This window comes from Dioscorea cayenensis, chromosome 2 (assembly GCF_009730915.1).
Source record: "Dioscorea cayenensis subsp. rotundata cultivar TDr96_F1 chromosome 2, TDr96_F1_v2_PseudoChromosome.rev07_lg8_w22 25.fasta, whole genome shotgun sequence".
In the NCBI taxonomy this organism is placed as follows: Eukaryota; Viridiplantae; Streptophyta; class Magnoliopsida; order Dioscoreales; family Dioscoreaceae; genus Dioscorea; species Dioscorea cayenensis.
Genome location: NC_052472.1, coordinates 2,254,419 through 2,275,647, shown reverse-complemented (window position 1 = coordinate 2,275,647; position 21,229 = coordinate 2,254,419). Strand labels below are relative to the sequence as shown.

Below are 21,229 nucleotides of genomic sequence, written 5' to 3'. Positions count from 1 at the left end.
CAAAATAAAACAAATATGATTTATAAGAATTATTGTCATAAAGATTTTTTTATGCCCTTTAATAATACAAACATATACAAAAATATTACTAAAATAATTTTTTAATCAAATTCAAATATATAAAGAAAGAATACACAAAAATTCAAATCAACAAATGATAATCTTTCCTATAGTTTAATTTTTATTCTCAATTATGTTAACCTTTTAATTCCCCATTTTCATCTTATTATATAGTTCTTCATTATAATAACCTTTTTATAAATTTAAAGAATAATATTGAAAAATGAAAATAGACAAATTTTCTTGACTAATTCTTAAGAACTAACTTCTAAGATGCAATAATACAATCATAAAATGACATGAAGACCTTGACCTTAGCAATAAATAATTAAACATTAAAAAAAAAAAATACTCCCCTAGTAATGTAATGGAATCTAAGAACTAGTCATCAATTATATTTTATGGGGAGAAAAATCAAATGCAATGTTCCAAAGAATTTCTCACATTCTAAATTAATTATTTCTCCTAAGTTTATCTTATGTAATTGAAGTCATGTGAATGCTTTGCAATAAATTAATTTATTAAATAATTAAAATAATTCTTATAAGTATAATAACTATAGGATTTTACGAATTGAATCTTTGGAAAAGTGGACATTCTTGTACATAGTATACTTTGATTATTAATTGTAATTATTTAAAAAAATTGCTTTTTTTTTGTTTTGACATAAAAAATGGAGAGAATTACCCAAAAAGTTTGATGATTTATTAGTTCCCAATAAAATTTCCTTCCATAATATTTCCTATAATCAATTAACTGATTTTTTTAGTTTATGAATATGTAAAATAAGTGATGTGAATTTTGTAAGTTAGATGTAAAAGAGAAATTTATTCATACATTTAAGCAACCATAAAATTGATCATACAATGTCGAAAAACTCTATCTCTATATATATATGTGTGTATTAAAATAATTCAATTGCATATACAAAATTCTTGTTACTCTTGATTATACAAAATTATTTATTTTTAAAAACAAATATTTTTTTACTAATAATATTATCTTATGTATAGCACCCCCACATAAACTCATCAAATATACCTGAATATTGATTTATATATACCTGAATTTTTATTTATACATGACCAAGATACAAAATTCATATCCATTTCAACTTAAAAATTGAAGGTAACAGAATAAAAAACCCAAGATTTATATATTTAAATCTATATTTTTTAAATTAACCGAATTATTAGTTATTTTAATATACTCTCTTAATACATACTAATTAAGTCTATTTTAACTTGATAATTTGTAAATAAACTTAAACAAACTAAGCTCTAATGTCATATTAGATAAGAAACAAACATATTATTTAGGTATGATTCAACCAAAAGCTTAAGTTAATAAAATAAGAAACTCATATTTATATTTTCAAATTTATATTTTTCAAATTAATCAATGTGAGATTACTATTAGTTTCTCTAATATATATATACAGACATGCACACGGTTTTACAGAGAAATAAATATTATTAAAAAAAGCCAAAACAAGAGATAATGAAACATAATTAATTAATTAATTAGATTTAGAGCCTTGTGATATGGAATTATATGCCGTCCATAAAAAAGACCAAGTCCTCTAGGAACACAACAAAGACAAAGGAACTAAAACAAGCCATGAGTGAGTGCCTTTTGGATGAACTCCCATGCATGCAAACACTCAAACAAATCAAACCAAACCAAAACCAAAACCAAAAACATTCCTTTCTTAATCAATTTGCTTAGCTAAAATCTCCAATATTCATGAACCAAAGTAACATGAGATCAAGGCATTTGTTGTTTTCATCATCTTCATCTCCAATTTCGACGGAGCTTGCAACACAAAACACAAGAGGATCTCCTAATTTTCCTAGTAAGGAACTTTGGGCTGGTTTTCTTGTCACTCTTGTTGCCATGGTGGCCGGTGTTGTATTGTTTACTTGCCTAAAGAGGCAGTGTTTGAAGAAATGGAAGAAATCAACGAAAGGTGATATATTTATGATCTTCTTTTTGATAATTTTTTGAGGTTGTGAAATTATTTGTGTATTTTTTTTTATCGATGAATGAATTTTCTCCGAGAGTTCATTTCTTGATGAAGAGATTTTTATCTTTTGTATTTTAGTAGTATTACTATGATTTTGAATATTAATAGGCACTCATCATGGATAGATGATTCCCTTTATATTTTGGTATACATGTTGTGGTTGATACCCAAGTTTAAACTAGTTTAATTTAATTGAATGTTTAAAATCATGAAATAACTTTATACTTGTCAATAGCCGGATTTTTGTGCTTGATACCATGATATCTTCTTTTTAATTATTTTTTGACGTTGTAAAAAATATTTGTATATCTACTGGATGACCGCTTAAAGTTCAAATCATTATGTATGGAAAAAAAAAACTTATGATAAGAAAGATTTATTTTTTTATAAGGCTCTTAGTACCTCCTTTTTAACTGATTTAGCTAGAGTCCCTAACTCCTACAAAATCGTGGATAAGAAAAAAAAAAATTTGTATATTTCTTAAAAAATAAATTTTCATAGAAAATCTCTTTACAAAAAAATTAGTACATGAGCCAATATCACTTTGATTTTGAATGAAAGTGATTGAGTCTTTGTTTTGGTACTTATGCTATGATTCTAATCACATTCAAATTAATATAACTTTAAATGAATGATTGAAATTGTTTTTGCAAGAGTTTAACTGGTTTTTTTTAAATTTGGGTAGGTGTCAATTTAAGGAAGTTGGATTTGAGAAGGTTTCATTTGGAGGAGTTGCAAAAGGCCACAATGTCATTCAACAAGGAATGTTTGCTTGGTTCTGGTGCATTTGGGAATGTTTATAAGGGGGTCTTTGATAATGACCAAGTATTTGCAATCAAGAAGTCTCACCAAAGTTCTTATCAAACCATTCTAGAGTTTAGAAATGGTATGATATTTATTTTATTTTCTTTTTTATTCATTTTATTTTTAATTATAGTTTTTATATTTATATTCATAGATTTTTTTAAAACATAATATATATATATATATATCCCTAAAGTTTTTTATTTTTATCAAAGAAAAAAAACGCCTGATTTGAAACCTTAATTTGAAACCTCATGGACATAGCACTGAGCATGTATTTATTTATATGCTTAAAAATTAAATTATATATCTAATATAGAATATAAACAGTAGTAAAGTTACTCTTTTCATGTATGCAAAATCAAGATATATTCTTATATATATATATATATATATATATATATATATATATATATATATATATATATATATATATATTCATTTAATTATAAGTTATCATTTAATAATTGGTGAAAAATAAATTAAAGTTCTTTTTAGTATTTTTTATACAACTATTTGTAAAAATAAATTTACCTCAGAGTAAATTTTTTGAAGTATTTAAATGGGAGAAAAAGAAGTGTTCTTGATAAAATAATTCAATGTATAAATGCCAAAGAGAAACATCGCAATATATATATGTGTGTGCGCGTGTAATTTCACATTTTTTACCTTTTCAATACTTTAATTACTTTTTTTTCATGTATATATTATATTATATTATATTATATATATTTATGCATTGGTTTTGTGCCAGAGGTTGAGCTGCTTTCAAGAGTGAAGCATTCCAATCTTGTTGGGTTGGAAGGCTATTGTGATCAACAAAGTAAGGAACTATTTATTCTTTTGTATGATTTTATTTTCACAAATATAAATTTTATTATAATATACTACATCTTTACTATTTAAACCATGACTATTTTCACGCATCAGAACTTTAAGGTTTCAGTTAAGATTAGAAACTAAAAAAAATGACTAGTTTTATTCTATTTTTTATTTTTCAAATAAAAATTATATAATATATAATATATAACAAATTTTTTGATATATTTTAATAAGTTGAAACCAAACTAGAACCAGAACCGCCCTGAAATCAAAATCTTAAGATTATGGTTCAGCTTTAGTTAAAGTTTACAAAATCAGAACCATCTTAATTATAATATATAGAATACTACTTATAATAATATAATTTAATCACTATGTATGTTTTGAACATGCAGACCATAAGATTTTGGTTTATGAGTATGTACCTCATGGATCCCTTCTTGACTACATTGTAGGTGAGATTAATTTATATATGATCAACCTTAATTTTTATGATCAATAATAAAAAAATAATAATTTTATTCATAACTTTTTGATAGGAAGAAGGAAGCCTTTAACTTGGAGACAAAGAGTAAACATTGCAATTGGAGCAGCAAAAGGTTTGTCTTATAATCAGTTAGGTTTTAATTTTCAAATACCTCTTCTGGTAATGTTATTACTGTAATTTAACTCCTATTTCATAAATATACAAACTATTGATTAGCTTTTATAAGACTTTTTGAATAATTTTCTGGAAAAACATGGATCCCAAATTGGCATCCATGTCATTGTTTCTCTTTTCTAAACTCTTGAGATGTAAGATTCATAAAAAAAAAAAGAACTTAGGTGTTTTTTTAAGAGAAATAAAGAATAACATGGATATTGATGCAGATGCTAACTTAACATCCACATCATTCTGTAAAATTATTAAATAAAACTTATTCAAGAAACCAGTTATATGAATATATCATTACGGAAAACATTTAGTCGAGGAACAATTAATACAATATATGTATATTTTTCAGGCATTGCACATCTGCATGAAGGTGTAAAGCCAAGCATAATTCACAGGGATATAAAGCCAAGTAATATATTGATTGGTGAAGACTTTGAAGCAAAAGTATCAGATTTTGGTTTAGTGAAATCAGGGCCAATGGATGGTCAATCTCATGTAAGCAGTCAGATTAAAGGAACACCCGGATACCTTGATCCTTCATATTGTGCAAGTTATCATTTGACACCATTCAGTGATGTTTATAGTTTCGGTATTATTCTTCTTCAACTTGTCACTGCAAGGCCTGCGGTTGCTAGTACGAGATCGCAATCTCGGTATCACATTATTGATTGGGTGAGTAGTGAATCAATTGCATCGATTACGGTATTAGAATCAATACATAATGATTAGATTTTCTAACTCAGAGTTTAGTTTGTATAAAAACATTGCCCTTGTTATTGATTTAAGTTTTTAGATTGAATCAAGTTCATAAAATATGATATCAAAAAGTACATGATACACATTTTTCAAGTCAAGTTTTAGATTGAATAGAGATTATCGATCTAATGCCATTCAAATTATATTTGAGTAGAAAATTTCACAAAAATGAATAGTTCCTATGTTATATGAGTCTCTTTTTCTGTTTGCTTAAGTTTTTCGGTAATTTGTTTATCACAGGACTCAAATTATTATTGAGTTTTAAGTTTCTAGAAATTAAGTTTTAAGTTCATTGTTCACTAAAATTAAGTTTATGGTGGTAGCGTAAGGTTTTATTTTAGATCTTATCTAACATTGATTTAATTCTATTCAAATGTTAAACATACTAAAAATCAATGATTTTGGTGATCTTGTAACATATAAAGGCAAGAGCAAGCTTGGAAAAAGGCAATGTAGCAGATATAATCGATGCGAACTTACTAACAGAACCATGCAACATGGACATGATGCTAAAGATGGGACAACTTGGGCTCAAATGTGTCATAAAATCACCGAAAAACCGACCTACGATGATCGAAGTGGTTCGAGAACTAGAGGAAGCACTAGAAGCTACAAAGTCTTATGAATGCAAGCAAGAACCAAGAGTATCATCACATGAATCTATTGAAAAAGACGAAGGTTTGAGCTTTAGCATCAATGGCATTGGATTAGAGAAATTTCAAGTGGAGAATGATGGCCTTTCTATCAATAGTGCAAGCATGCAATGCTTTGATGTAAATAGTATCATCTTAGGTGAAAGAGATGACTTGAAAATTATCAATGGAGGAAATGATGGAGCTCATCTTGGTACTTCAAATGTGGTATTGTTGTAATATGGATTATAATTTTGAAGCTTGATTTACAAAGTTCTAGGTTCTTGTTGTTGCACAAATTTCATTTGTTAAAGTTGCATATGATTTTTTAATTCTTCTTTTAAAATTTTGAAGTATTTTTTAACTAAAAATAGGAATATTTCTAAGAACTTGAATGAGGAAGGGACTTTTAACTTGATAGATTTTCTTTTGAAAAAAAAAAGATTTTCTAGATAATAGATGGATATGTTGAAAGAAAATCTCATTTTCTCTGAACTTACAATCACACATTAGAAGATTGGTAATTTTTCTATTTTTTTCTATTTTTTTTTTATTTTTTTGTCAAACGAGAGGTTGAAAGATCAACTCTCTCTCACAACTTTAAGGCTCGTTCAGCAAAGCCATAGCTACTAGAGTAGTGGCATGCATCACATGTTCGTCCTCAATTTTCACCTGATACCATCAAACCTTTCTCATAGGTGGCTGAAATGCAATGTGGATTCGGCTCTCAATCCATCTCTTCTCTTCCTTTAGGGTTGTGGTTCTAGATGATATATTGGGAGCTTTCAGAGAACAATCCATGGCTCTCTCTCAGTCACATCTAGTCCAATTACAACAAAACCCTTGTATTGAGGGAAATTAAGGAACAGATATGATTGTTTGGATGTTCTATTAATCTCGGGTTTAACTCATAAGTCATTTCACAATGGATCCATTCTGGTTGTTTGTGATGGGAGACTATTTGGTTCTATTATCTTTTTATGGTGATTTTAGGTTTCACTTTGGAAAGAGGTCTACAAATCAAGTAGTTCATGTATTAGTTAAGGTTGTTGATTCCAGTACTGTTTAAATCATTATCTCTTTTCTACTGGTTGTTCTCCGCACTGATTTGACTTGAATTAAATCTTTACTTTTTCAAAAAAAAAAAAAAATCTTTCTCACAACAATGATTGAGGTGAGTGGTTCGTCCACCTTATAAATAAAATGATAAAAATTTCAAATAATGTGTAGACTCAAATAAAATGTCTCATTTTATATACGACAAAGAATTAAAAAAAAAACATTGTAGAATGATTTTTTTAATATAATAAAATATTTAAGAGGAAAAAAGTAATATAAAATAAAAAGTGGGCACACAATGTGAAAGATTGATCTATAATTAATAGATCTACTCAAGAGCAACATGACTTTAAGTTATAATTTTTTTTTCAAAATAAGATAAATGTATGCGAAATACATGCACAGATGTCGAGCAAGTTCAATAAGCATATATACCTTCACTTGCTCAATAAGCAATTATACCCTCACATTGCATATGGTTTGGTTTCAATTTTAGGTCCTCCCCATAACAAAAGTGGCGGATCCAAGAATTTTACATAGTGAGGTCCATATATAATAAATGTTTATCATATTAAAAATTATTTGCATTGCAAGTTTGGTGATGACAAACAAACCAAACAATAAGTATATTTAACATTGACAAAAATCAAAGTCAAAATATTACTCTTCACACACAAGAATAATTCAATGCTCAGATTTTCCCCAGATGAAATACGGTATAATTTCACTTCACAATTTCAAAATGAAACTCACTAAATTAGCAATTATAATCATCCAACACATGACTAAAAAGTCAATTATATTTAAATCCCATAGATGCTCCAGTGATAAATAACCAAACAAAATATACACAAAAAATAATGGACAAATATATAAAATATAATCAAATCTAAAGTCAATGGATGTAAAATCATCCTACAAATAAAGTGGAAAATCACCTCCCTAAAAGCTTTTGGTTAAATCACTATTTTTGTACCACAATATTAACAAAATAGTTTGACTATTTGAATAGTGGAGAGATCGTCAATTGGAGCGCCTTTAAAAAATTAGAGCAAAAGTGAAATTTGGGAGATGAGAGGAAATGATTGGACTTTCTCATTAATATATTTAATTAATTTAAAATGGTATGGACTCATTGGGCTTGCTCTTCTATCATAAATTTATTAAAACCCACTTTATTTAATAAGTTATGGGCTGGATCTTACAATGGGGTCCATATTTCATTAAAAAAATGAGGTCTATCCTTTATATATATAATATTTAATATATTTTTTTCTAAAAAAAAATTGGGGTCCTTGAACCCCACTTCAATACATATGGATCCATCCATGCATAATAGAAACACCTTACCCAAGGACCTAATACTAATAGGCCAAGAGATTATTGATTAACTAAGCCAAACATTCTAGCTTTAATATATATATATATATATATAGATATAGATATATAGTTTAGGTTCTATTAAAATATCAACTCAATGTCAAAATAAAATTTATTTATTAAAAGCTATTCTTTTACTAAATTAAAGAATTATTCTATTTTGAACTAAACCTATTTAAACAGTATTACTTATAATAATAATAATAATAAATTTAAATTAAATTAAAACCAATATAATTGAGTTATTACTAGTTGAGTTTAGATTAGAAAATTTCGAACCTTGCAACATAATTGAATAAAGCTCCGCTCACTCACAACATTTGTAAAATATTTTAGAAAAAACCAAGGATTTAAAAACTGGACCGGTTGATGAACCGGTTGATCAACCGGTTCGCGGTTCAACCAGTCCAACCGGCCGGTTCAACAATATATGCTTGCATGCCATTAGATTCTTATAAATTAAAATTATTAACATAAGTATGAGAAATGTCATACAAGTGGGTGGAATAGAAAATAAATCGTAGAATGAATCACGTGAATTCACTACCCTGGCGACTTGGTTCATGCATCAATGTCATGTTTAATTTTCAAATGCAACCTTCGGGAATTGTGCTAGTGTGCTATGTAACTTGTATATAAATTATTATTATTATTATCATTATAAAATAGATAAAACACTAACCTCAATATTTAAATAACTAAAAAAATTATTTTTAAAAAGAAGAAGATTTTGCCGCGGTTTCTCTTGGGTTTCACCGCCAGTAAAACTCACACAAAATAGAATAAGATTCCTACGCCGCCGGTGTTTGTTCCATATAAAAAGATAATCTTTGAGTCTCCGTTTCACATCTTCAAAAATTAAGGCTGTTTCAAAACTTGTGGAAGTTGATGAGTAAAGCGTTGAGTACTATTATGGCAGGTACATAGTAACGGCAGCCATGGGAGAAGCTTGAGGGGAAGATGGTCATGGTCACTGCTGCGTCCTTTGGTATTGGCCGTGAGCTTTGTCTCGACCTCGCTAGAGCCGGTCGCCTCATTGTTGCCGCTGCCCGTCGAACTGATCATTTCCATTCACTTTGTGATCAGATAAACGGTGCTTGATCGGCGAAGGGTGATTGAGAACCGAAGGTTGTCCGATTGTGGCTGTGGAGATTGATGTGCGCGGCAAGAGCGTCGAGATTGAGGCTGCTGTTAACAAACCGGTCCGATCTAACCGGTTCGCCGGTTCCCGGTTCAAAGCCGGTTCATAACCGGTTCGATGAGGACCCGGTTCAAGTTATATGACTGAACCGGACTGGGGGCCGGTTCCCGGTTGAACTGGTTGAACCGGCCGGTCCGGTCCGATTTTTAAATCCTTGGAAAAAACCTCAATAATTTTTTATTTCTTATTTATCTGTTAACAACAAATAAGGATTTTTTTATTATTATTATTTAGATCTTTAAATAAAGTTGCTCACTCATTGCTTGGCCAAGTCTATTTAAGTAGGGATGTAGTCTTTTTTAAGCAGTGTTCTTTTTTTTTTCCAAGACTTATTTTAATAAACCCTTTTAGTTTAAAAAATATATATATACAAAGAGAGTTTTCTTATTTATTATAAACAATTTTTATATATTTTTAAAATTTCAAATTATACCCTGATCCAAACTCAGACAGACCCAGTACTTGACACGTGTATGTATCCAAACTCTACCGGCCAAGATCAAGGTCTGAGTCAGACGGATTATTTCATTTTATTTCCTTCATTTTTTTCACGTTTTCTTCATCTCTAGATTGAATCCATCTAATTATACACGGATATATATCTACTTATATATATATATGCAACATTTTCTTTTCAAACTTATTTTAAGGCTACAATTCATTATAATTTGAGAAATATCCAAATCTATCCTTCTTTCATTAATCATTGCAAACAAACAAATATATATATATATATATATATATATATATATATATATATATATATATATATATTGTTAGTGCAACCGCACTATTTATTTGGCATGATTTGACACCAAGACAAGATGACGTGGCAACCATGGTGATAAGGCATAATTGATGACATGAAAATCTTGGTGGCATGGCAAGGAGACTAGGGGTGTAAGGCAAATCATCCTAAATATAGTGGAGCTATTTTTAATAAGTCTATAACATAGAGGAAAATATCTTGAAAATCTTGGTGGTATTATTTTTTTTAACTTGTTCAAGATCATATCAAGACCATTCTTAGAGAGATATAATTGAAGACTAAATATGATGGAGCTTATTTGAAGAAATATCTATTCATGGTATGAATGAAGGATATATGATTTGAAGAATCCTTGATGATTGAATTGATTGATTGAAGATCTATTATTGGAAAGATTTGATGACCAAACTTGGGTGAATTGAAGATCAAGTTAGGAGAATCTTTTGAAGACCAAACTTGGAAGATTGATGACTAAGTTTGGCAAGTTCCATGAAGATGCACAAGGACGTGCGCCCCTTGCGAGGGGACTGCGTGATGAGGAACTGAAGAGATAGACTAGTTGCCGGCAATCGGATCGGTAGATTTGATTGCATCGACTTGGACTAAGCATGACCGGGAGGTTGATGGGTCTTGATGTCGTCAGCAACGTAACCAGAACTCAGTCAAGTCAGCAGTCAGGGCTATGTTGCAACTTATGTTACAACAAGAGTTGCAACAACTAATTTTGGAAGGTTTTTAAATTAGTAGTCACGGAGATTCTAAAAGAGGTATGTGCTATATTTGGGACGTTGAGGCGTTTATATAAGCTACCTTGTTCGTAGATTGTATGTGCGACCGGAGCTAGAGAGTGTGGGTGCACAAGACAATCTAAAGAGGGTAGTGATCTTTGTTTGTGAGCGTTGAGTGACAAGTGTTTGTACTCATGTATTTTCATCTCTTTTAGTGGATTGTTTATCTCCGGGCTTGGACCCCCAGACATAGGCAAGTGGACACCGAATTGGGTTACCAACGTCGTGTGTCTCTTTCTTGTTTGGTTTGTGTATGCTTGTACGAGTGTTTGAATATTCCCTAAACCCCACAAACCACACTGGTAGAACTAACATATATATATATATATGAGAAAAGGTTCTCTGTGGACGTGCATAGACGTCCACAGAGAGCTACAGTAATGCTAACCTTTAGCTACAGTGGGAGTTAATCTTAGATTAATGAGTTCATTAGTTTTAATTTTGTTTTTACTGTGCATCCCACTTTTTACTGGGCTACTGTTCATAAACACAGTAACACTGTTCATTGAATAGTGTCCGACCGTTGAATCGAAATCCAACGGTCTAAAGCAACGTTCATAGAGGATTGATCCTCTATATATATATATATATAATAATAATAATATTCTAAAAAAATTTATTTTCATCAATTTCACACTATCTTATTATTGTAATAAATATCAATAAAATTAATAAAATAAATATTAAACCCTAGTAATCACATATTTACATATCTACAGGATAACCTGTTTAATACTATTTGATAATATGTGTAATGGATGCAAATCCAACTACACTGTAAAACGATTTTAGAATTTAAATATAAATTCCTCCATTCATCTAATAGCTATTACATATACAATAATTATATAATTTTACTGTTGATTACTATATATACTTACTGTTTAATACTATATATAAAATTTCAATGGATCCAAATCTAATTGCATTGTGAAACGCCTTTAAATTTTAAATCTACATCCTCCATAATATATATATATATATATATATATATATATATATATATATATAGGATTACTCCTCTATACATGTTGCATAATCTATAAATGTTGCTATAAACCATTGTATTTCAATCCAATGGTTCTGTAAAAACACCAATCTATTTGGAACGAGTACTATGGTCGGGCACTACTGTTTATATACCAACTTGTTCCTATCTCTCTCCTTTCAACTCTCTCTCTCTTACTTTTAATAATCTGGGGACATTCTATTACATGTTCATATTGCTTGTGTATCCTAAGTACATTAACACAGTGAAAAAGTTGGATGTACAGTATTTTGATCGTGGTTTAGTGAATGGATCCGAACTGTTGATAGAACAGATCGTGGTTTAGTGAATGGATCTGAACCAGTCAAATTTTATTTCCACCAGATCTATAGGAACTCAAACTAAAAAAACATAGCACAACTTACCTGTTACTCTTTTTGTTTCTTTACAGATAAATCACTGTTTGTTCTCATCTGCGAACGTCCAGAATCCTTTTTCTCGTTTATGAAATACATGAAAAATAATAAATAAATAAATAAATAAATTACTCAGATATACCGCCTTTCATAACTCGCACGCTATAAAAACCACGAAAGAGATAGACAAACAGACACAGAGAGAGAGAGAGAGAGAGAGAGAGAGAGAGAGATCAACAATGGCGTCTGCGCTCTCGCTGAATCGATGCATCCTCTACAAACCCTTCGTTCCTCGTAGTTCTTCGCAGCAAGCGAAGCGGAGGAGGTGGTGGGGAACCCCCAGTCTTAACCAATCTGTGCCTCGCCGGGCCACCACGACGGCACCGGCGCCGGCTGGGTCTAGGGCTGATGATTCCTCGGCGCCTTACGAGATGTCGCTTGAGAACGCTCTCAAGCTTCTTGGCGTGCAGGAGGGAGCGTCCTTTGATGACATCTTGCGTGCTAAGAACGCCATCGCTGCGGCTTGTAAGGACGATCCGGAGGCAGTCGCCCAGGTGTGCCCTTTTTCTCTGGATTTAGAATTGGATTTGCTGATTTTGATTGCTTGAGTAGTTGCCGGAATGTGTTGTTATTTGATTTGATTGGAGAAATTAGGATTTTTGAGAAATTCGTTGTTTGGGTTAGATTTAGATGTGGGATTCGTGTGGCTGTAATTTTATATTTAGTTTGTGTTCTTTTTTTCCTTGTTAGTATGACTAAGTAAATGATGAGTTTTGGATTTTATTTGATTGATGTTTTTGCTGTTCAAGTAGTATTTTTTTTTTTCATAGAAAAAAGAAAAGCTTTGATTTTTAGTCTCAGATGATTTGAATTTGTCCACAGACTATAAATAATATATTTGAGGAACTAAATAATACGTTAAGGATAAAAGAAGAGTTGAATTCTCACAAATATTAAAAAGGGGGAAAGGAAGTTGAATTTGTCAACTTGAGTATAAATAATACATTAAGGGCATAATACTTCACCTATTTTGGCAAAGGAAGAAGAATATATTTTGTTGAGCTTACACATGTCAGCTTTAGGTAAATCTTGTATTTGAGCTTGAATTTTTAAATGTAGAAGGCACTGTTAGGTGGGTGCTGGATAGAGGTGCTGGATAGAAATGTATTCATGTAATTGAAATATTCAAGAAATTAGGCATTCAAGGCTTCAGGCACAAACAATTTGGATGCTGATGTAATTAACAAGGAAAAAAATAGACCTTATTTGAGGTGAATGTATACATGTAGCAGTGATATGACTAGGAAAACTAAAATCCTTACAATAAAGTTGGACATGAAAATCCTCAAATATGTCAAACCTTTGTATAAGCTTAACTTAAATCATATACAGCCATTCCATATTTATGCCCCATTACCGTTGGGAACATGGAATTTTCATTTACTCAAAGTCCAAGAACATAATAATTCAGCCTGATACCTGATTTTGATCCAAGTTTTTGGTACACTGTTTATGTGAGATTGTAGTCACCTGGCATTACAGCTTTAAAATTAGGCTTGATGTTTGGTTTTGGTCACTGTTATTAGATACTGATATATACCCGCTACCTGAATTTAATAAAACCTGGATAGCCATATATACATGGACATGTGGATCATATTGTTTTTAGAAGGATGGAGAATATTATACTAAAAACAAGTTGTTTTTAGAAAAAAGAAAGATTTATATACAAGAGATCTAAATCATATTAAAATTTGAATTATTACAAAATAGTTTGGGCTTTATTTACAATTCTTCTTTGCCAACATATATTAATTAACCACCGACCTCTTTGTAGAATCTGTAGGAGATGTTTTAATTGGCATACATAATCTAGATGCTTTAATATAGTAAATTAGTAGCACAATCTGTAGTCTGTGGATATCTTTATCACATGTTGTGAATAAGTTAAACAAGCCAAAGCAATATGCCACTTTCTACTCTTCTATGAATTTTTCTGTTTGAATATCCGGAGCAAGTCCAAGCTGACCTAGTAAGCTAGTGGATTATCTGCAAGCAACAGTTGTTATGGATTTGGTGTTTCTTTTATTTTGTTGTATGTTTTAGTTAATAGTTATGTTTCAAGAAATTTTAAAAAACACTTGACTTGCATGTGACCTTTTCACTGAGCTTCAATGGCTGATATTTGATGAAACAGTAATAATATTGTGAAGATTAATTCCAATTTGGTCTGTGATAAAGAAGTGAATGATTCTGTGAGCTTCATGTTCAATTCCTAGCCATCTGTTTTATCTGTGGTGTGTTCTTGCTTCATTTATTAATTGTGAATGCTTGGCTTATGTTTAAGTGTTAAATTTGATCTAGTCTTACAGGATGTGTTCAATGACTTAATTAAACTGATAAAAAGTCATAATAGGTAAGGTTGTAGAGTGAGTAGAACTATATTTGCATTTTCTTTTAAGAGTGTTGTGCTCCCTTCTAACAGCCCTACAAAAAACTTCAGACCTGTAAACTCTCTGTTGATTTGAACCTGAAATTTTTTGCATTCCAATTTAATTTCACCATTCTTTATTGTATTATTTTTTTTGTTAGTGTTATAACATTATTGTTACTGTCATTGTTGTCACTCCCTAATTGATTTATTGTGTCCAATTTAGTCTGTGATAAAGCAGTGAATGATATTGTAAGCTTCATGTTCAATTCCTAGCAATAGCTCTTATTTGTAGTGTGTTATTGCTCCATTTATTGTGAATGATTGGCATGTGTTTAAGTGTTAAATTTTGATCCAGTCTTACAGGATGCGTTCAAATACTTAATTAATCTGATTGTATTTGGGTCTTGTCATTTATGTTTATCAAGATTTGTTATTGGTGATGCTTTATGATTTTTGTGACCACCTTCTTTTTAATGACTTAGCATGGTCATTTTGGAGTCTCTTCTCTCTAGAAAAGTTACGAGATGTTGGTTTATTATAGCTTATGATTAAGAAGGTGAAATTTTTTGAATGTGTTCTTTTCAGTTTAACTAGCTTTTGCATAAAGCCCAACAAGGCAACAATTTATTTATTTCACTATATGCTGAGTAGTCTTCTTTTTCTTGGGTGGGATCTCACTATGAGACGGCTCTCAAACCATCCAAATGCTTGCAAGGTGGCCAATTGAACTTCTGAAACCCATAAAAGCTTGATCATATTTTTTGGACTTGCTGGAATACTGGAATTTGGTGGTATGATGGATCAAATGAGTTCATAAACCTTATTCAATATAAGCATGTTGAACATGGTTTTGGAAATAAGAATAAGCATGGTGAATATCAATCAATAAATAAAGTCAAACACGGTGACATTATAGGGAACACATGATTATAACTAGGCCAAATTGTGTTATACATGAAAGTGAAATGTAGATAGAGGCAATAAAATACGAGATAAATGCATGCATTCATCATATGTCGTTTACATTAATATTATAAGATCCTTTTTAATTATTAAACAAAAGTAGTTCTGCAATCCTGCATTTTCATGTTCTCGAGCAAAATTTTAGTTCATGATTGTGAGTTCCATGTTTGACACACTATAGGCATGATAATATTTCACCTTGGTAAAAGACCCTTAAATTGATCGGGCATCCTCCCATTAATTATGGTATTATTTTATTAGTTCAGGTTGGGTAATTGTTGTTGTTCTTTCCAATAACTATTTTCACATGTATGATTATCTTTAACCCTAGAACCTCAAATGAAACAGTGGAATGTTATTGATGTCATACTAGTCAACAATCTTATTGATTGGTTGTCGATAGGATTGTCTACTGTGAAATATGATATTTATTGCAAGCTAGAGAGAAGATCTGCATATCTGTGCTCACAATCATATTCTAGATTTACATTGCACACATGCAAGACAAGTATTTCTCTTCCAAGTCAATGTAGGAATGGTCGATTCACTTCTTTTAGGACACTTATACGGATGCAAATCCAGCATTTCTGCATTTATGGTTCTAATTTTATAGCTGCTGCACACCTACTTCAGAAAATCTAGTTGCCAAAACCATCCGCAACATCTATTGAGTATTCTGGTTCCTAGCTGGCAAAAACATCGTCTTATGCAATTTTGTTAGCTAAAACTAATTGAAACCTTTGTTATATTATCATATGTTCCAAAGATTGTTTCTAACCAATTTACTTGACCATTATTTCAAATAAAGAGGCTATTGATATTAGAAACACAATATATCGGCTGCTGGAGATTCATTTTTGAATGCTGGCTTTTATTTTTCAGGTAGAGGCTGCTTATGACATGTTGCTTATGCAGAGTTTAAGTCAACGCAGGGCTGGCAAAGTTGTTAATAAAAACATCCGATATGCTGATGTAAAATCTGCTAGAAACACTGGATTCAGTAGCTTGCCTCCTTGGCTACAGAATACAGTGAAGAATGCTCCTGTATCTGTTGAAGCTCCATCTCCAAGCAGTTTGGGAGTGCAGGCAGGGGTTTATGGAGCTTTGATGGTTGTTACGTTTGTTAGTGGGGCATCAACATCGTCAACAGGAATATATACTGGCCCTGATGTGCCTGGAATCATTTTGGCTACCGGCTTTGGAGTTTCACTATACTTCTTGACCAAGAAGAATATTTCTCTAGGTTAGTACTTCATCATTCCTATTCATTGTTATTTTATTTCAGGTTTTCTGTTTCTTTTGTTTCTCTTATTGCTCCCTTTTAAGAGAACTTGAATATGAACACCTTATTGAGCTTCTGCAAATCGCTTTCAATGCCATATATTAATCACATGATGATTGAAACATTCTTCAACCTTTTGATGGTGGGTATATGTGGGTCTCAGTTCTCAATAGAATCCTTGTATAGTTAGCTCCAATAGTTTTGTGGTAGAATGCTTAATTTACTACAACCAAGAAATTTGATATATATGTGACAATCTTTTAATCTTAGGGAAGTGATTATGAACCGGAAAGCGACCTTAGATGAAACCGCATTTTTGTTTTTCTCATGAATGTGTTGTTAGTGTGTGTTTTTTCCTTTCATCTCATGAATTCTCCAAGAGAAAATAAATAGTAATAGAACGAGATTTGGTTTGGTTCACAATCGCAAAATTTGTGAAATTGGTTCATTGCTTGGACTGGCCAAAAGGGGTTGATAATCTAATTAGGTGTCGGTAAAACAAATTTATATTAAGTTGATTTGTCTTGGGGATTTCTATGAATGTTAATCATGGATACTGAGCATGTAAATGAATCAAAGACGCCAAGGAATAAGGTGAAAGTAATAAAGTTTGGTTATATGCTTTGCTGATCATGCAAGACTAAGAGTCACCCAACAGGTTTCGTACGTTGCTATGTGAAACAAATATCTCATCATGGCTTCGTACGTTGCTATTAAATAGTTTTGGTTAATGAATATGTTCATAAAGTAACATGGCGAAAACCAGAGAAGGTAAAAATTAAGAACCTGTATGGTTGGGCACAGACTTAATAATTTTCATCTGCTAAGAAGTTTTAATCATCAGTTTACCTGAAAAGCATACTCTTAAGATATAATAAATACATTGAGAATGATTGTTCCTGGCCTTTGATTTTTCAGGGAAGGCAGCACTTATCACTGTCGGTGGGCTCGTTATCGGCGCGGTCGTAGGATCCGCCGTGGAGAATTGGTTGCAGGTTGATATAGTCCCGTTCTTCGGCATTCACTCACCCGCGGTGATTGTGAGTGAGTTCATTCTTTTCTCTCAGCTCCTTGTATCACTGTACCTTAGATAAGCTCTGAAAGGTCAATGATCCAATGCCATTTTATTTATTTTAAAATAACTGATTAATAGAATCATGTAGTTTGATATCCAATCCTGGAATTTCTTCAAAATGTCAAGATATGTACAGAAATTACCAAGTTGTAATTATTGCCTTGTTGTAGGACATAAGCTTTGTTTTTTTTTTTTTTTTCCTTTTGATGCTATGAAAGCTACATGATCATATATCATGATCAAATGTCTTCAAGGATTAACTGCTGGTTTTGGATGTTTTGATACTCTTCTGGCAATTGATCTACTGAAGCTCTATGTTTTGGCTTTTGAAAAGTGCTAAAACGCTTAATTCCGTTAATACTTGTCGTCATGGTATAAAACTAAAGATGGATTCACGTTTTTGCCTTTATTTACATTACTACAACCAATTCTTTCTAATTAGAATATTAAGATTGAATCCCAAATTTAGATCTTACTTTGGTCACTGCTATTTGAGGAATTTCTCTTCCAACTCATTTAAATCACATGAAATTAGGGTTTGGTTTTATTTCTTTGGGTTTCAACTCGGGGTAATTAGGGATTACAATGCTTAGTAAATAGTGAAAATGATTTTAAATGGTATACATTTTAGTAATGTATAAATAAGGGTAAAAAAGTAATTTCAGGTTTATTTTTATGCGACATCAACAAGTATTAACGAAATTAAACGTTATGGCATTACAAGACTAAAATGTATTTAATATGGAAGTGTCAAAATTTAAACTATAATCCCCAATTGATGAAAGGGCCAATCACATTGTAGTTATTGACATTTTTTTTTAATGATAATTTGTTCAATTTCGGCAATAATTTTATGCATTTACTTGATAGACATTATATTCGTTGCTTCTGGAAAAATTATGGATGAGCAGAAGATGGGCAACATGCCAGTTTTAATTAATAATAGATAAACATAATTATTATTAGATAGTTTTATAATATATGATATAAAATGTTTTAGGAAATTTGTTCCATACTTGGATTAGATTTACACAGCAGTATTTTCTGTTGCCCTAATTTGTTTTTTATTATTAGTTAAAAAAAATTGAATAAAAATTAGTTAAAATTGACAACCGAAATATTGTGGTTCATATTTTCATTATTTAAAAATTCTTTAAATTTAAAATATTTATAGATGAGAAGAACGGATATCACCCCCAAAAAAAAAAAAATGCTTTATAAATGTTTGTATTTACATTTAAATAAACATTCATGTATTCACATCTATAAAAAAGTAATGTTTAAACATACAGCTTGTAAAAAATACCCCCTCCATCATAGAATGTTGTTTAAAAAGATGTTGCATATGAATTAAGAATAGTATGAAATTATTCAAAATTTATCCTAAAAATTAAACAAATTATTAAATTATTTATATTTTAAAACCATATATTTTTCTAGGGATTATAAATATTACTCTTTTCATTTATATAATTTAAATATAATTTAAGAAATATAGATGGGTAAAATTTTAAAAATAATAAATATTACTTTGATATTGTAAAATGACAAAGTGCAAGTGATTATTACAGAAATTGTGGCATATTTTATTCTTACAGAAGAATGAGTGTTTAGTTAGCAAAAAAAAAAAAAATTATGGAAATCGGTTGGACAGTGATCGGACCTCCGGTGAGTCGTTAGAAGCCGGACGGTGGTCGGATCGCCGGTGGACAAGTGGCCGGCTGAACCACCGATAGGTCGATAGAAACCGGCCGAATGGTGGCCAAACTATCTGTGGGTCGCTAGAAGTTGGCCAGACGAGTAGCCAAACCACCAATGGGTAGCCGGAAGCTGGCCAGACGATGGTCAGACTGCCGGTAGACCGATGGCCAGTAGTTGAATCGAAGAAAAAAGATTTTTTACAATTAGAAAAATATTCCACTACTAATGGAATATTTTTTTATGCCACAACACCCAATTATAGCATAATTTTCTAGTGTAAAATAACTAAACAACCATTATGCCATAATTCTGTGAAAATGTTAAAATATGCTATATTGTACAGATTATGGCATATTTTTAGATTATTCAACATGCTCTAAAATAATATGTACTTTTTGGAATGATTGGAGTAATATTAATTAGTTATTACCATTAATTTCAAAATATAATATAAATGGTACGGACAATAAAAAAATATATCATTAAAAATAAAAAAAGTGAATGTAGAATGTTACAATATCATCAAATAAATTTTATAAAACAAAATTTTGACAAATAAAAAAAACCTGTTATATAACTATTATATTTCTATTATATTTCGTTGAATATAACAAAAATCCATATTGTAGCACAAACTTTTTTTCACATAAAAGTAGATCATAACACAGACAAACATTTCAAAGGTCTATCCTATTATCTTTGAAAAGTCTTAATGTAAGAATTTTGAAAAGGCCAAAAAAAAAACCCTTATTTTATCAAATTTCAGTATATAAGATTATAATTTTTTAATAAACACAATAAAAAGTTATAAAAAATAAAAGAATATACAAGTGGAGCGGTCCACGTATTGCTTATTTGCATCAAATAAATAAATAGATATACTGAAAACATCTTAGTTTCTGTCACCTTTTGAATTTATATATATATATATATATATATTTTTTTAATATAATTCTCAAATGATCCTAAATCAAACAGATGTAGAGCCACAAAATATAACTCAAATTAGAAATAGAAAATGATCTTCAAGCCACTGCAATTGTGACTTTAAATAGTCTGACCAGAAAATTACCTGATAATCAGAGAGACCTTCATCACATTCATAATCTTTAAGTTATAAATATTGATTGGTTCATCCTGAGAATGTCCAAATAACATTTATATCTACTTCTAAAAGCAGATAGATACTTATGCAATTTTGACAGTATTACTTGCATGAGCTAAGAACATAGTTCAGAATGACTCAAAACAACAAAAAAACTGACTAATCGAAGTATTGTTTTGGAGTTCGATGTAAACAGTAGATGTGGAAACAACAGCATATGATTGGGCAAAAGAGATTTGAAACCTAACAAGAAATGTGAAACTACATTTCCCATTTCAAGCATATGAAATTTATTAGGAAGCACCAAAACCTA

General features: G+C 30.6%; 2 protein-coding genes across 3 annotated transcripts; both read left to right on the top strand.

The window, feature by feature from the left end:
• Positions 1 to 1,689: 1,689 nt before the first annotated feature.
• On the top strand, positions 1,690 to 6,026 carry LOC120280379 (probable serine/threonine-protein kinase PBL9). Of its 2 annotated transcripts, XM_039287210.1 has the most exons (7): positions 1,690 to 2,029; positions 2,772 to 2,972; positions 3,645 to 3,713; positions 4,108 to 4,167; positions 4,252 to 4,311; positions 4,717 to 5,039; positions 5,549 to 6,026. In XM_039287210.1, the coding sequence occupies exons 1-7, from the start codon at positions 1,807 to 1,809 to the stop codon at positions 5,993 to 5,995; spliced, it is 1,383 nt and encodes a 460-aa protein (XP_039143144.1). In that variant the 5' UTR covers positions 1,690 to 1,806; the 3' UTR covers positions 5,996 to 6,026. The 2 variants fall into 2 exon arrangements, with proteins under 2 accessions (XP_039143144.1, XP_039143153.1); XM_039287219.1 differs by lacking the exon at positions 4,108 to 4,167.
• Positions 6,027 to 12,548: 6,522 nt separating this feature from the next.
• On the top strand, positions 12,549 to 18,392 carry LOC120270077 (protein CHAPERONE-LIKE PROTEIN OF POR1, chloroplastic). The gene is made up of 3 exons (XM_039277078.1): positions 12,549 to 12,910; positions 16,636 to 16,996; positions 17,954 to 18,392. Exons 1-3 carry the CDS (start codon positions 12,596 to 12,598, stop codon positions 18,127 to 18,129), a joined length of 852 nt encoding a protein of 283 aa, XP_039133012.1. The 5' UTR covers positions 12,549 to 12,595; the 3' UTR covers positions 18,130 to 18,392.
• The last annotated feature ends 2,837 nt before the right edge of the window (positions 18,393 to 21,229 follow it).

What these genes read in the sequence shown, in the direction of transcription:
- LOC120270077 (XM_039277078.1), top strand. Translation starts at nt 12,596, where the DNA reads ATGGCGTCTGCGCTCTCGCTGAATCGATGCATCCTCTACAAACCCTTC. An exon ending in ATCCGGAGGCAGTCGCCCAG is followed by an intron (nt 12,911 to 16,635) that starts GTGTGCCCTTTT and finishes TTTATTTTTCAG; the next exon opens with GTAGAGGCTGCTTATGACAT. An exon ending in CAAGAAGAATATTTCTCTAG is followed by an intron (nt 16,997 to 17,953) that starts GTTAGTACTTCA and finishes TTGATTTTTCAG; the next exon opens with GGAAGGCAGCACTTATCACT.
- LOC120280379 (XM_039287210.1), top strand. Translation starts at nt 1,807, where the DNA reads ATGAACCAAAGTAACATGAGATCAAGGCATTTGTTGTTTTCATCATCT. An exon ending in AGGCTATTGTGATCAACAAA is followed by an intron (nt 3,714 to 4,107) that starts GTAAGGAACTAT and finishes TTGAACATGCAG; the next exon opens with ACCATAAGATTTTGGTTTAT. An exon ending in GGTATCACATTATTGATTGG is followed by an intron (nt 5,040 to 5,548) that starts GTGAGTAGTGAA and finishes TAACATATAAAG; the next exon opens with GCAAGAGCAAGCTTGGAAAA.